The 14112-nt window shown below is 36.3% G+C and overlaps 1 protein-coding gene across 4 annotated transcripts in view; it reads right to left on the bottom strand.

Annotated features, from left to right (window-relative positions):
• Positions 1–1130: 1130 nt before the first annotated feature.
• LOC149569572 (small GTPase LIP1-like) overlaps positions 1131–14112 on the bottom strand; it is a 39102-nt gene continuing 26120 nt past the window's right edge. For 2 of the 4 annotated variants that reach the window (XM_089822257.1, XM_089822254.1), the window contains exons 3-9: positions 7389–7480; positions 7153–7297; positions 2477–2814; positions 2321–2374; positions 2050–2186; positions 1769–1955; positions 1131–1597 (exon numbers count right to left, since the gene is read on the bottom strand). In XM_089822257.1, the coding sequence (XP_089678383.1) occupies positions 1562–1597; positions 1769–1955; positions 2050–2186; positions 2321–2374; positions 2477–2814; positions 7153–7297; positions 7389–7480 (989 nt within the window). In that variant the 3' untranslated portion in view covers positions 1131–1561. Of the gene's footprint in view, positions 1956–2049; positions 2187–2320; positions 2375–2476; positions 2815–7152; positions 7298–7388; positions 7481–14112 lie in introns of all 4 variants that reach the window. The other 2 variants (XM_089822255.1, XM_089822256.1) reach the window with 2 other exon arrangements.

The following is a 14112-nucleotide window of genomic DNA, read 5'->3' as shown; positions in this document are numbered from 1 at the left end:
AAACGAATATTTTATGTGGTATTTATTAAATTTTTATTAAAAATATTTTCTATTTATAATAAGACTTAAACTTTTGACATGTAGATGGTTGTAAAATTTAACCTAGAAGAATAAAAGTTAACATTAACATGTTCACACCATCCCACTCGGCCCATTCTGCCATTGTAGAATGCTTGTCGACATTAATAAGATACAAATACTCTCTTGTCATATATCAAAGGCATTTTCAAATAGTTAGTCAAGATATTCAAAAGGAAAGGAAAAGAACTTGTCTTAAAACATAGAAATGCTATTATAAACTTGAACAAAGGCTCCTAACACGTTTAAGTTTCAAATTTAGAAAATGGATCTACCTAAAACCTTGTATCAGATAAATGCAATATTAACTACATTGAAGACTAGAGGAGCCTTACATAAAGTTGCTACTTAAAAAGATTGTGTGTGCATGAGAAGCTTGAATCTCTTAATGGTTTCCATGAATGGAAACTAGCTTCATGGTTGTGCAAACTTTGAAGTAGTGCGAATGCAATAGAATTCAAACAAACGTAGACATGTTAGTGGTTCTTTGTTGTTTTTTAAAAAATTGCATAAAAATACAAATACTATTTGTAAAAAACTAATATGACATCACATGGACTCGTGTAAAAGTTACTATTTGAAATGATTTTGTTAATTCCTCTCATTTTTCACATTTTTGGCCTTAGCGAAGTCGCGTTAGGTTAGGCTTGTGGCTCAAATGAAGTCCACACTACTATATATGAGATTCTTAAAGAATTATACACTTGCCACAAGGCCTTATCAAAGTTTAATACTCGGAATATTCTTAACATCCGAGGAGGCTTTGCCCTGCCTAAGTTCAACTCTACCATAACTCAATAAGCAACACCCACAAACAATGATGACTTGACAGGCTTATGATTTTGCACATCATATTAATTGATAACTATAAAAACATCAGCCGAAATATAAAAATTATCATCAACAGAATGTCTATTGCATAATCATTTTGATTTTTTATCAAAAAAATGCTATGAAAGAGTGCTGCATTTATCATTTCAAAGTCCTATAAAATTAGAATATCCATAAAACCAAATTTTCAAAAATTGGAAAGATAATTTAACAAAATGACAAGATGTGAAATATTTAGAGCATTTTTGGTTATTAATTGATATTGTAATATTTCCCTTTAGCCAAAACAAGAGGTACAAACTTACCAGCTGTGGAAGAATTCAGCCAAGGCTAACATTATAGGCCCACTTCCTTTGATAAAGATATAATATTACACGAGCACAAGGGCCTGGTATATTCAAATGCTTAAAAAATAATATTAAAAAAAATGTTTATTAAATCTAATTTGAATTCACTTCTTAAGTTTTCTATGGAACTTGAGCACACTCACAGGCCTTATCATCATTTGTGCCTGATTATATTGGATAAAAAAGCATGTGTGCTCTTATGATTTGAAACAAGAATCTCCTCCAAATAGCACAGGGAAAAAACTGTGAGCTTACTGGATGGTGAGTTACATAGATGGACACTCCTGAATATAGAGGCAAAGGCTTCAAAACAAAGGTCTTCGTATGATCAATAAATTGGCCTTGCAATATTTCAGTAAAAAATTAAAATTAAATGAGGCAGTAATAATCACCATCAACAACCAAGATGCACACCATATTCAATGTTATACTCCAATCAGCTGGGTGATCCTACTTACAAATAGGACAGACAAAAAAATATGATTTCAAAGACAGCAAACATTGACTTATACCAATATATCTGCACGCTTAGATTTTACATTTGTTGTTTCTGAAGAAGCTGAAGCTTTAAACCTTGGAACAGGATAATCATCTGAGAACAACATAGGTTGCTGAGGATATGAAGTTGGAGGTGGGGTGAGAGTGCGTTGTGCTGGAAGTGGAGGAAGTGAATTGTATCTGTAATCATCGCCATTCAAACTGCACATAAAACAGGTATAGATGACGTATTGAACTTTTACGATACAAAGTACAAACTACACAAAATTGTTTACAATTATAGAGTGCTACCAACCCTATAATGTTCCGTATTGAATTATCATCATTTGATCTCCGCCTTGCATGATATATATCATTACTGGCAGTGGGGCTAACCCATGATTGTTGCACTGCAACTGGAAGATCCTCTGGGTAGTATCTTCTCTTGATCAACTAGATGAAATTTTGAATAGAAGTAAAATCAGTACAATATGCAAATATATATTACATGCGATAAAATGACATCTACTCAATTGTAGGCTACTGGAAAAAAGAATTCAAATGATTATTGCCTAGAGAACACATACAGTAATAAAGAATTTGTTCACTGCTTCCTTGTCCAGACGACCTTCTTTAGCTACCTGATACATGCATCATATCTCTTAAAAAAATTGTACTACATAAACAGATAAATAATAAAAGTAGAATTTAATGGTACCAAAAATGGAAGAACTAGTTTACACCCGCATGACGTAGAACAAGGAAATAGTCCTAACTGTTACTAGACCCCCACTCCCTGGGAAGGTTTCAGTTAAAGGGAGCTCGTCACTTGGAGAAAGTAAACCCTGCTTCTCAACCCATTGGCGAGCAGCATCAACAAGATTGCTACTGCTACCTTTTCCACAATCCTTTGGTGCAATGTCAGCTTTATTCCCAATAACGAGGAATGGAACTGGAATACCAGCTATATTGCTGGTACCCAGAGGGGCTGAGAATGTTCCCAGGTTTGCAACCTCTGCAGCCCACTTTTGCAGGTTTGATCTAGTCTTCCGTTGAGATAGGTCGTGAACAAATATGATACCTGTTCACATATATACAACAGCTGATCTTCACTGAGTCAGTCTGGGCGACAAAAATAAGCACAAATATATGAACTCTTCACTTGAGTCTAGAATATTGCAGAGATTGTACAACTTTACTTGGACCCAGTCAAAATAAAATATCAAGAAATTAAACTCCAAATTGGAGACTATAATAAAAGCAAAAACAGTATACAGAGTGTAGACATAAAAAAACAGTCTATCATTTCAGAAAGACCTCAGTCCATTTATTTATTTTGTTGAAAACTTATGAGACACTTCCTAATTCTTAACAACAAAACACGATAAACAATCTCCGAAAGTCTGGAAAATGAACAAATTCTTTTGACTTTCATCTAAAGCACTTCTACGACATGAGATGTGAGTAAGTATTAAAATACTAATGTTACATGTCTTCACTCAACTCCATTTTGGGTTTTGATTATCTGATCAAACGGCTAGTGCTTAAGATCAAGATATTTACTTTTAATTTTGCAGGTCCATTGCTTGAGCAGAACAATAATTTGCTCCATCCCCCCACAAGGAGTCAGGTACGTCTATGAAGGAGAACTGCCCTAGTTTATGTTCTTACTTCAGCACTGAAGCTATGGGCATTTGATTGAAAAAATTCTAACAGAGTCACATCAGAAGAATATTAATTTCAATCATCTGATTTTGACAAAACTCTTAATATTGATCAGTTTTGCTTCCAAAGTATGAAAATTTAATCAGAAGTTAACAAAAACTCGTCACTCGTCACAACTTAAGGATACAGTGGACAAGAAACTCCAACCTTGGAATGAAACTTTTGAGGCAAACAGGGAGCAGAGGCTAGTACGTAAACAAATAGCATTAAAGGATTGTAGCTCACCAAAATACCGGAAAAACAGACTCCATTTAGCAGGCAGAAAGCCTTAAATTCATAGCCAAGACTGTAATATGAAGTACCTCATAATGACAGCATCCCATAATGCTAACCCTAATAGTGAACAGTTTCAAACAACCATAGAGTAAGTTTCCCTAGAGATTACAGACACCAAACTGGAGAAAGTTGAAGGTCTAGAAAGAAAGCAGTACTTAGTCCAGGCCACTAAAATAATTTTTTTTATTTTTGCTTAAGTCCCACAAATTAGCATGATCTCGCTCGCATTGTAGGGCTAGACCAAAAAGCAGTAATTGAATAAAACGGCATATCTGTGCACACAATGTTCGACTACAAATTCACCAACATAACCATTCTATGCTTGAAAATTAGAAGGTAGGTAAATAGATAGTTTAATGTGGTAAGGCAGGGATATTGTCAATTTCAAAGAGGAAAAGAAGCCAGAAAACTTAGCATCCCAGAAGATTCAGAATTTTAGTTTGAAGTTAGATTTGGTGTTTTAGCATATCTTACTGAAAATGTGAAAAAATAAGTAAAATTTTCTCTACAGCAATGAAGCTAATAGCTTGTGTTGTGAGGGGTGACTTCTTGTTGTTCTATAGTACTTTTAGGTTTTATCATGGATTTACCAAATGTTGTATTCGTACTCCATATAACTATCATGGATAGAAATCACAAATAGAGGTTATTTAGCATGAAATTGCAAAGAAACACATTTGACATAGATCTAGAATGCACAAGAGCTGTATAAATGAGAAACTGGTTTCATGAGAAAGAGAAAGAGAACTTAGTTACTGATCCTGGCTCTGATACGGGTTGATGTTTGCGGGTTCAGCCAAAAAAAATTTGGTGGGTTCTAGTCCGGCGGATGTGTGTGTGTGTATTATATATAATTATAAATTTATATTAACATCATAGAGTAAAATGTTTAACGTCCATTCATCATTTGTTCAAAACCTCAAAACATATAATAATAATAAGTAGATATTGAAGATTGTAGCTGCAATAGAGATCTTTTGAAATAGAGATTATAAAGTGTCAACAAATGGAGAAGATATTTATGATAAAATTTGAAATAATACTATATGAAGAGAATTGTTTTTTGGAAATTGAAGAGACCTTCGGTTGTGATATGAAGATTTTCTCAATTCTACAAGTGTGTGTGATTTTTTTGTGTGCAAAGTACGGTGTATCACTATCAAGTGGAAAGCATTGTAGTTAAACATTTATTATATCAATAAAAGAGATATTTTTCTGGTGTGGCTGGGTTTTTATCTTAAGTTGAAGGGGTTTCCAAGAATAAATTCTTGTGTCCTTTGTACCTATTTTGTTTTTATTTTGTTTATTATTATTTATCTCTATTCCTGGGTAAAACATTAACATGGTATCAGAGCCAAGTTAGATAACAGCAATATAGGAATGTTGAAGTTGATAGCTGCAATAAAGATGCTTCATTTTCAGAATTTCATTATGATAATGATGCTTATTTCTGTTCAGCAATGAAGTGTCCTTCAACAATTTTTTTTCACTTATTTATGTTTCCCTCTACATCTCTTCTGGACCCAAGTTGTAGCAGTTCTATTATGTCCATGTTTATTATTTTGGTATTGCACGATTTTTATTCTACTCCTATCATGTGCGACTCATACCTGGCACGATGTGTATGTTGAGATGGAACTGTAAGTGGGTAAGTGTTTATACCGACAGTTTTGAAGGTGGTTGTTTCAATTATGGAGCTCAACCATTAACCTTATGGAGCCGTCAGTTCTTATATTACAGTTGCCATGTGTGGTTAGTATTTGTTGATGCTTCGTATTTGATGAGCAACTTCTGTTTTGGAGGCAACGATTCCCTTTATTATTGTGTTCAAAACTTTGGTGGGGGGTTGTCCTTTAGTCTGTGGTGTTATCCTCTTCAATTAGAGGCTCTTTCCCTTCTAGTTTGTCAGTTTCCAGTTTTTTCTAGTCCTCATAGCAGCAGTTTATTTTCTTCACATTTTTGTTATGTTATCGTGTATGAAATCTCTCTATGTCGTCTCCATTTGTGCCTCTTCACTCTTGCATTCATGTCATCTTTGCCAACATGGACCCAGGCTCCATTCTTTGTCTTTGCTGGCAGTCTTGCATTAGTTTTTCACCATATTATTTCTTGGCATCATGCGTATGTTTTTTGGAGTCGTCCGCTTCTCCTTGTGTGCACCAGTTCATTTATTATTAGTGTCATTTAGATCTGTAACCATCATTCTTTCATTGTCTCCATATTGTTTCAGCTATTATCTTGTGTGATATTTGATTGGCAGTTTATTATCATGTGTGACCTTGCACTGTTCATTTCTTGGTGTATCATGGTGAAGAAAGACTGGTGATTCTGTATTACATCTCTTGAATGGTATTCAAAGAGACTCTGCTTCTTTGGAATCTGTCTTATGTATTTTTTTTGTCTTTTTATGATTCGCTGAGGTTACAGGAGTTGTCTTTATTTTCAGTGTTTTGCTGTTGCTAGTAAGAACAATCAGTCTACTGTATAGTGCAGATTTGGTATCAAGTGTGTGTGTGGGTACTCGTGTTTTTTGTTTGTTCTTAGTGATCTTCTATAGTCTTTTTGCAGAGATTTCAGTATCTCTGATACAACATATTTCTGCCTTCCTGGAATTTATGTCAATGATGATTTGGTGTCATCTCTCATGGGCCTATATGGAAGTCTATGTGTTTCAAATATAAGGCAACAGTTTCCTTTCGTAGATCTCACTACAAAAAGATAAGTATTCTATGACTGAATTTTTGTTATATAACTGAAAATAATGTATGTTTTTTGCATTTATCTCTATGATAGGTTGACCTTATGAGTTATTATTAATCTCTCTTGGTTGCAGGACAGATCAGGAAGCAATGGGATGATGAGAGATTATATACAAAGTGATGCAGACTGAATGGGGACGCTGCTTGCAATCTTGGACTGAATTGCTGATGCATCCATTCATTAAAAGAGAAAGATCATATACACGAAATGATATTCAGAGGTAGACAATTTGGATTCAGAGGGGACTACTTGGATTCATGTTCAAGACTGATGCAGATAAAGTCTTACTTTACTTTTTCACTATTTGCAATCCTTAAATCAGCTCCTCTTAGAAGCCTTGTAAAAAATCACTAGATGATTGACTTCCTTTGCTGCAAATAAGAGAATCCATTCAAACACGAAGTGATCGCCAGCATCAGTCAGAAATGTATAAATGCAGCATAGCACATGCATCCCTACTAAGAGTCGTGCAGAAAATGGCGTCAAAATCATAGGCTCCATGCTAGTCGTATCCTTTTGACCTCTTATGTTGAGAATTCAAAATATTTTCTAGTAGCCTTGGTTTTAAGCAAAAGAAAAACAGATGAGGTTAAAATGATTGTTCCATAACAGTAGTTGTACCATTATCACCACTGATAATGAATAGAGGCTTCCTCACCATTGATTTGCGAGTAAAAGAGTGATCTGCAATCTTTATAGCGTTCATGTCCACACACATCCCAAAGCTCTACAAAAAATTCTCTATCTTTTTCATCACTGCTGCTTGTAGATGAAGAACTGCCAGAACCTCTATAAGTCATGAGCTGAATAAAAGAAAATAAAAGAACGTCAATGCCTCAGATCATTGATACTCAAATCCATCTCTGTAACAGACTTGGAAACAGCAATTATCACCTTAATACCAACTTTACATCCTACTGTCTGCTGAATGTTGGAAACAGGTACACCATTGACTATGAACTGAACAATCGATGATTTCCCCACACCTGAAAATATCACAGAACAGTTAACAAATATAATAAATGACTAACTCATAGTGCCAAAGCAAGAAAATTCATAAATATCACAACTCCAATGAGCACATCCCCACTCAAATAGGGCATAATCCTCTTGGATATTGCTGAAGTAAAATTATTTTAAAAATGAACTTTATTGGGGTGGTCAGAAACAATATAGATTATTCTCTTAGTAGGGTTGTGTTTCAGATATCTTCTGGGGCCTTTGTGAAAGTGCATCTTTCTTTTTAGGTTCCACAACTAATAAAAAAGCTCAGGTTGTTGCTGCTGTCTAAGGCATTGAAGTGATGATTGCTTCAGGGTGGAAGAGTTGCAGGTTGAAGGTGATCCATTCCTTGTAACGGTCTGGTAGAAAATCAATTACAAGATAGATGTTTGATTAGCATTATTGATGAAGTGTTGGGTTTCAGTAAGCTTTCTGACTAAATTGTGTACCATCGCTATTATAAAGAAAGCAACTCAATAGAAGATAAGCAAGCCAATAGAGGGATCAATCAATTCCTTTCTTGTCTAAGATCAGATCAGATCCAAAGAAGTGGATTTTTTGAGTATGACTTAGTACAAGTGGCTAAGCATGGGAAGGATATTATTTTCAACAAACTTTTGATCCCCTACATGATTTTGATAGGATTTTTTCATTTTCATTTCTCTCATAATGATGGAAAGCAGAGTGTAATATAAAATGTTGATGCAAAAATAAAACTACTGCATAGTTACAGCTAAGAAGCATTCTCTCAAAGGATTTTCAATTACTATATTATGATGATTTTTGGGTTTGATTAGTGGTATAGTCCTTGTTTGTGTGACACTTTGATAATATTGAAAATTCAATGTGCTCTACCATGCATCTTTCTGCTATTTCATTTGGAACTGTTTTCTATTTGGTTTTGTTCCATCCAGGTTTTACGCAAAGATTTTGCTCTCTGGGTTTCATCAATGGTTTAAATATTAGACTTTCGGCAGTTGAAAAGGCATCATGATGCATAGCATATTTCTCAATGAAACTTCCATATGGGGGTGTCTGTTGGATAGGCGCCTTCATAGAATTTTCAGCATCCAAAATATCTCCCTGCTGTGTTTTTGTCAAACAAGTGTTCAGTGGGGAATGGCTAATGAACTAAGGTCTTGTTCAAAGAAAGGAGCTCATTAACAATCTGGTTGAGATTTCAGATTCCTTGTTTGTGTGACACTTTGATAATATTGAAAACTCTATGTGCTCTACTATGCATCATTCTGCTATTTCATTTGGAATTGTCTTCTACTCTGTTTTGTTCCATTCAGGTTTTAAGCAAAGATTTTACTCTCTGGGTTTCATCAATGGTTTATATATTAGACTTTCGGCAGTTGAAAGGCATCATGAAGCATAGCATATTTCTCAATGAAACTACCATATGGGGGTGTCTGTTAGATAGGCACCTTCATAGAATTTTCAGCATCCAAATATCTCCCTGCTGCATTTTGTTGAACAAGTGTTCAGTGGGGAATGGCTAATGAACTGAGGTATTGTTCAAACAAAGGAGCTCATTCACAATATGGTTGAGATTTCAGATTCCTTGTCGTGAGGAAATCTACTCATTAGTGGACTTGAAGTAGAACCAAACGGGAGGAAGACGTTATTCTTTTAGGTGAGAATGTGGAGGAGGCTATTGGTGGCGATATCACTCGTTTAGAACACCTACAGTAGGGGGTTGAGCATTTCCAGTTTGTGATGCAGTTTCTGCTGAGGACACAAGTAGACTTGGTACTTCATTTCCAAGAGCTGGCCCTTTTTCTTGGAGAATTTGTGTGTGGTGTGTGTTTTGAGAAATGGCTCCATTGAGATTAGTTGCAATTACAATCTCCCTGCAATCTTGAAAACTGGTGTCTCTAATGCTATCCACAATGCATCTTTTGAGTCAGTTGACTATTTGACTTCAAAAAATGAGGACACTCTAAACCCACCCTGTTGATTTGGCTGTGGTGTGGATGTTTTCTGTTGGATATAGTCTTATAAGCAATAGTTTCTTGTCATTGTCCATTATCTATAGTGTTATGTTTTAATGGGGGGTGTAGACAATTTTTGTTCGATGTAATCTCATAAGCAATATGTTTTCTATTGTTGGTTGTGTGCAGATTTTAAAAAATTTAGACCCTTAGGTAAGTGTTTCAATTTATAAAGGAACTTTAATCTTTGTTGGAGGGCCCTACAAAACTATTACCAAACATATCAAAAAAATCAACTCCAATGAGAAAATCACCTTCCTCTGGTCACACCTACAACATATTGATTATTTTAATTGTAAGATGGATAAGTTCATTTTGGTACAAAAACTACAATGTTGCTGGAAAATAAGGACTTGTTAAGATGAAATTAAAGTATAATCAATGTAGTCCTGTATGTATACAAAAAAGCTTTGAAAACTAAATAACAATAAATAAAAAAGACATGCCAAAAGAGAATACCAGAATACCTGGTAGAAAAGAAAATCCCAATTAAAACTCACCGAATATCTGAAGTGCTTATCAACAAACTAAATAATGATACCTATCTACTATCGTAATACACTTTGGTTATCAACAAACAAAGTTTTCAAGCCTACTTGTGACATTTGCATATCCCCAAGCATCTAACGTAGCTTCACAACCTGCCTTGACTGTCCCTCTATATTCAGCCTCTATAGAGGAGAGAGAAACTACTTGCTGCTTCTTACTAGTCCATGCGACGACATTGGTACCCAAATTGACCACATATCCAGAAGTTGACCTTTTATCATCAACAAAACCTACCCGGTATGAATCTATAAACAAACTGAGTTTAGGATTAGAACTCAGAGAGTAAAGAAGTCCATAATCTATAGCACCCTTCACATAATGAGCACATGCTTTACTGCCATCCAATGATCAGCCTTAGAAAATGTCATAAAGCATGAGATGTGACTAACTACGAAGCTGATATCAGGCCTAGTAATAGAGAGGTAGATGAGGCTGCCTACTAGTTGCCTATATCTAGTATCATTAATGGGAGGAGAATCAGACTTGGCTCATAACTTGAGAACTTTCTCCATGGGTGTAGATGCAGGCTCGCAATCCTGCATACGAAATTTATCTAATAGAGCCCTAGCATATTTGGACAGAGAGATGAATATAGCGAAAAATTGTTGCCAAACCTCAACACCTAGGCAATAATGCATGAGCCCAAGGTCAGTCATATCAAAAGACTAGCATAAATTTCGTTTGATTCCTTGAATCAAAGATGTCAAACTGCCAGTGATGATCAAATCATCCACATAAATAACTAGAAGGATGATGTCATTGTTAGTGGTCTCGATGTACAAATTTGAGTCTGAAGAACTCCTCTTGAAGCCTTAATCACTAAGGTACTTATCAATTTTCATATACCATGCCCGAGGGGCCTGCTTCAAGCCATAGAGATCTTTCACTAATCTGAGAACCTAATGTTCTTTACTAGCAACCTTGAAACTAGGATTTTGCGTCATGTGGACCTCTTCTTGTAGATCACCATTCAAGAAAGCACTCTTGATGTACATTTGATGGACCTTCTAGCTAAATTGTATTGCCATGGCTAGGACTAACCTGATTGAGCTCATCTTTGCAGTAAGAGAAAAGGTTTACTCAGAATCAATTTGCAACTAAACAAGTTTTGTACTTATCCAAAGTATATCAGATTTGTACTTGATTTTTAAACTCATTTGCAGCCAATGGATTTCTTCCTTGGGGGAAGATCATAAAGGACCCAGGTGTTATTCTTCAGCAGGCTCTGGTGTTCATATGTCATGGCCTGTTCTCCCTTGGAATATGTTTGAGGTTCAAACACACTATGAATGTAGACTAGGAAAGCACCGTTAACAGAATCTGTAGGTTTGCTCTTTTTCTAAACAATTCTCCCATCAATGAGCTCATTATCACGAAGATCACCAAGTGTCTTAGCCCACCATTTAGGCCGGAGAGGAGAATGACCAACATTAGTATCAAGAGATGCTCTATGATCAAGTTCCTCATCAGAAGAATCTGGATCAAATTTAGGTGAAGCATCTACAAATCTGGGTGATCCTGCAAGAGAAGCTGGCGGTGTCTATACAGGGATCACTGGTATAACTGGAGCTTTAGGAGCTAATGGAGCCCTCCCATCAGGTAGACCTAATGGAATCATAATTCCCAAATCATGAGCCTTCATAGGCTGGTCTGTTGGGTCAGGATCAGGAGAAACAGGCATGAATGGTCCTCGTTGCTCATCAAAGACTACATCACGACTATACAGGATATGAGATGTCTTAGTGTCGATCAAGTGATAGGCTCTGTGAAGACTACTACATCCAACAAGCATGAGTTTCTGACTCTTGACATCCAACTTGGTGTGTAACCCATCAGGGATCCAAATAGAAGCAAGAGAGCCAAAAACCTTCAGATGACTGATTATGGGCTTGCGACTTGACCAAGCCTCTTTCAGAGTCTTCCCTTTGACCGCCACTGTGGGTGACTGGTTCAAAAGATAAGCTGCAATGTTAACTGCATCTGCCCAAAACTTCTTCGGAACATGTCTGTGTTCCAGCATGGCTCGAGCCATCTCAATGATTGTTCTATTTCGACTTTCAACTACATTATTCTATTGTGGGGTGTGGGGTGTGGTTAACTGGCACTTGATGCCATGAGTATCACAGAAGCTAGAGAATTCATTAGAACAAAATTCCTCCCAATTGTCTAACCTAAGAGCAATAATAGATTTCCCAGACTCTTTTTCAACTAAAAGTTTAAACTTCTGAAACACAATAAATGCTTTTGATTTCTTTTTAAAGAAATATAACCACATTTTTCTAATGAAATCATCAACAAACAATAGAAAATACCTGGACCCAAGAACAAAAGGAGTGGTCATAGAGCCGCAGATATCAGCATGAACAAGCTGAAGTACCTGAGATGATTGCCATGAATCACCAATGGTGAAAGGCGTACATGCATCATAAACTCCAAACTCTTCTTGAGCAAGCTGAGAGAATGCACATTTAAGTGCCCATACCGCTAATATCAAAGCGTGTTGACAAAAGATCGCCGAGCAACCATAGCTAAGCCTCGATAATCACCAGAATCAGTAAGTCTAAAAAGACCATGATCCTCAAGACCCACTACAACAATAGACTGAGTTGCCCTATTAGTAATGATGCACTGATGTGAACTGAAGGTGACATCCAACTGTAGAGAGTGTTGCAACAACTAACTAACTGAAAGTAGATTTAGTTCCATCCTTGGAACATAGTATACATCGAGGAAAATGAGATTCTCCCAACTAACTGAATCTGAATGTTGCCTTTTCCAACAATGGTGTACTCTTCCCCTCCACTAAATATAACAAAATCTGAAAAAGGCTAGTAGTCAGTGAACTAGTCTCTGCAGTGGGTTAAATGACCAGAGGCACCTAAATCAATGTACTAGGCAGACGACTTCACATGATCTACAAGTCTTTTAGCCATGAAGGTGTAAAAGGCAAATTATGTCTGCTCAAGGCGCTCTACATTGTTCACTTTGGGTTGCGAACCAAAATAATCAGATTGGGCAGCTAAGCATTTCTGACATTCAACCTTCATGTGACCATACTTGTAGCAATAGCTACATTGAATGTTCTTTTTCCTAGAGCCTTTTCAGCTGGAGCAGAGAACTTTGCTGAGAAGACTATTGTGAATAAGACTGGCCTTTATCCTTCTAAAGGTATTTAGCAACAACGGCTTACTCTATGGAGGTGGAGCTGGAATTGCTACCGAAATATTGTTTCCATCGATCTTGCTGAAGAAGTGTGTAGAGATCTGTGAACTTTAGATAAACACCAGTAGAAGTGATATTGAGAATCTTGATAAAATGCTTGTAGGACTTGGGTAAACTTTTGAGGGTTATGACCACAATGTCCTCTTCCTTCATCTTGCATCCAATGGCAAGCAACTAATCGCAGATTTCCTAAATCCTATTCAGGCGTTCCTAGAGAAATTCTACTCATCCATGACAATAGAAAATAGAGTGTTCTTGAGAAAGAAGGCTCTACTTTGGTCTGAAGTCTCATGAAGAGTCTTGAGATGCTCTCATATCTTGACAATTGTCTTGCCAAATGGAATCTGAGGGAGTTGATCATCAGCTATGGATAATTTAAGAAGCATCACCGCCTCTCGATTATGTTGATCATATGCAATTGGATGAGAACCAACTTGAGTAGGTTGAGTTGTAGTACCCAAAACCACTTGATCGCAGCCACAAATATTAGAAGATGGTTAGCATCTGCTGTTTCTATGTGCCATAATTGTGATCGTTGAACTTTTAATTTCCCTCGAGCAAAATATTAGACAGAGATGCCATAGCACGTTTTTCAATGGAAAAACATGAAAATCTATGAAGACATGTACTTCGAGGCAAAAAAGCAAAAGACCTTGAAAAAATGAAGAGGCACCTAGAAGAGAGCTCGAAAAAACCAGAAAGAATGTGTCAGATTCTGAGTCGCTGGCTCAAAATTTGAGCCACAAAAATCGAGGCACCCAAATGTTAAGTTTGTAGTTGCAATCAGATTGATTCGATCATGAGATAGATTGTTGATGGTAAATCATTAGATAAATATTCTTATATAT

This window comes from Cupressus sempervirens, chromosome 3 (genome assembly GCF_028749045.1).
Source record: "Cupressus sempervirens isolate cs-2001-9-10 chromosome 3, ASM2874904v1, whole genome shotgun sequence".
Taxonomy (NCBI): Eukaryota; Viridiplantae; Streptophyta; class Pinopsida; order Cupressales; family Cupressaceae; genus Cupressus; species Cupressus sempervirens.
Note: the sequence above shows the minus strand (reverse complement) of the source record. Positions and strands in the feature narration are given on the sequence as shown.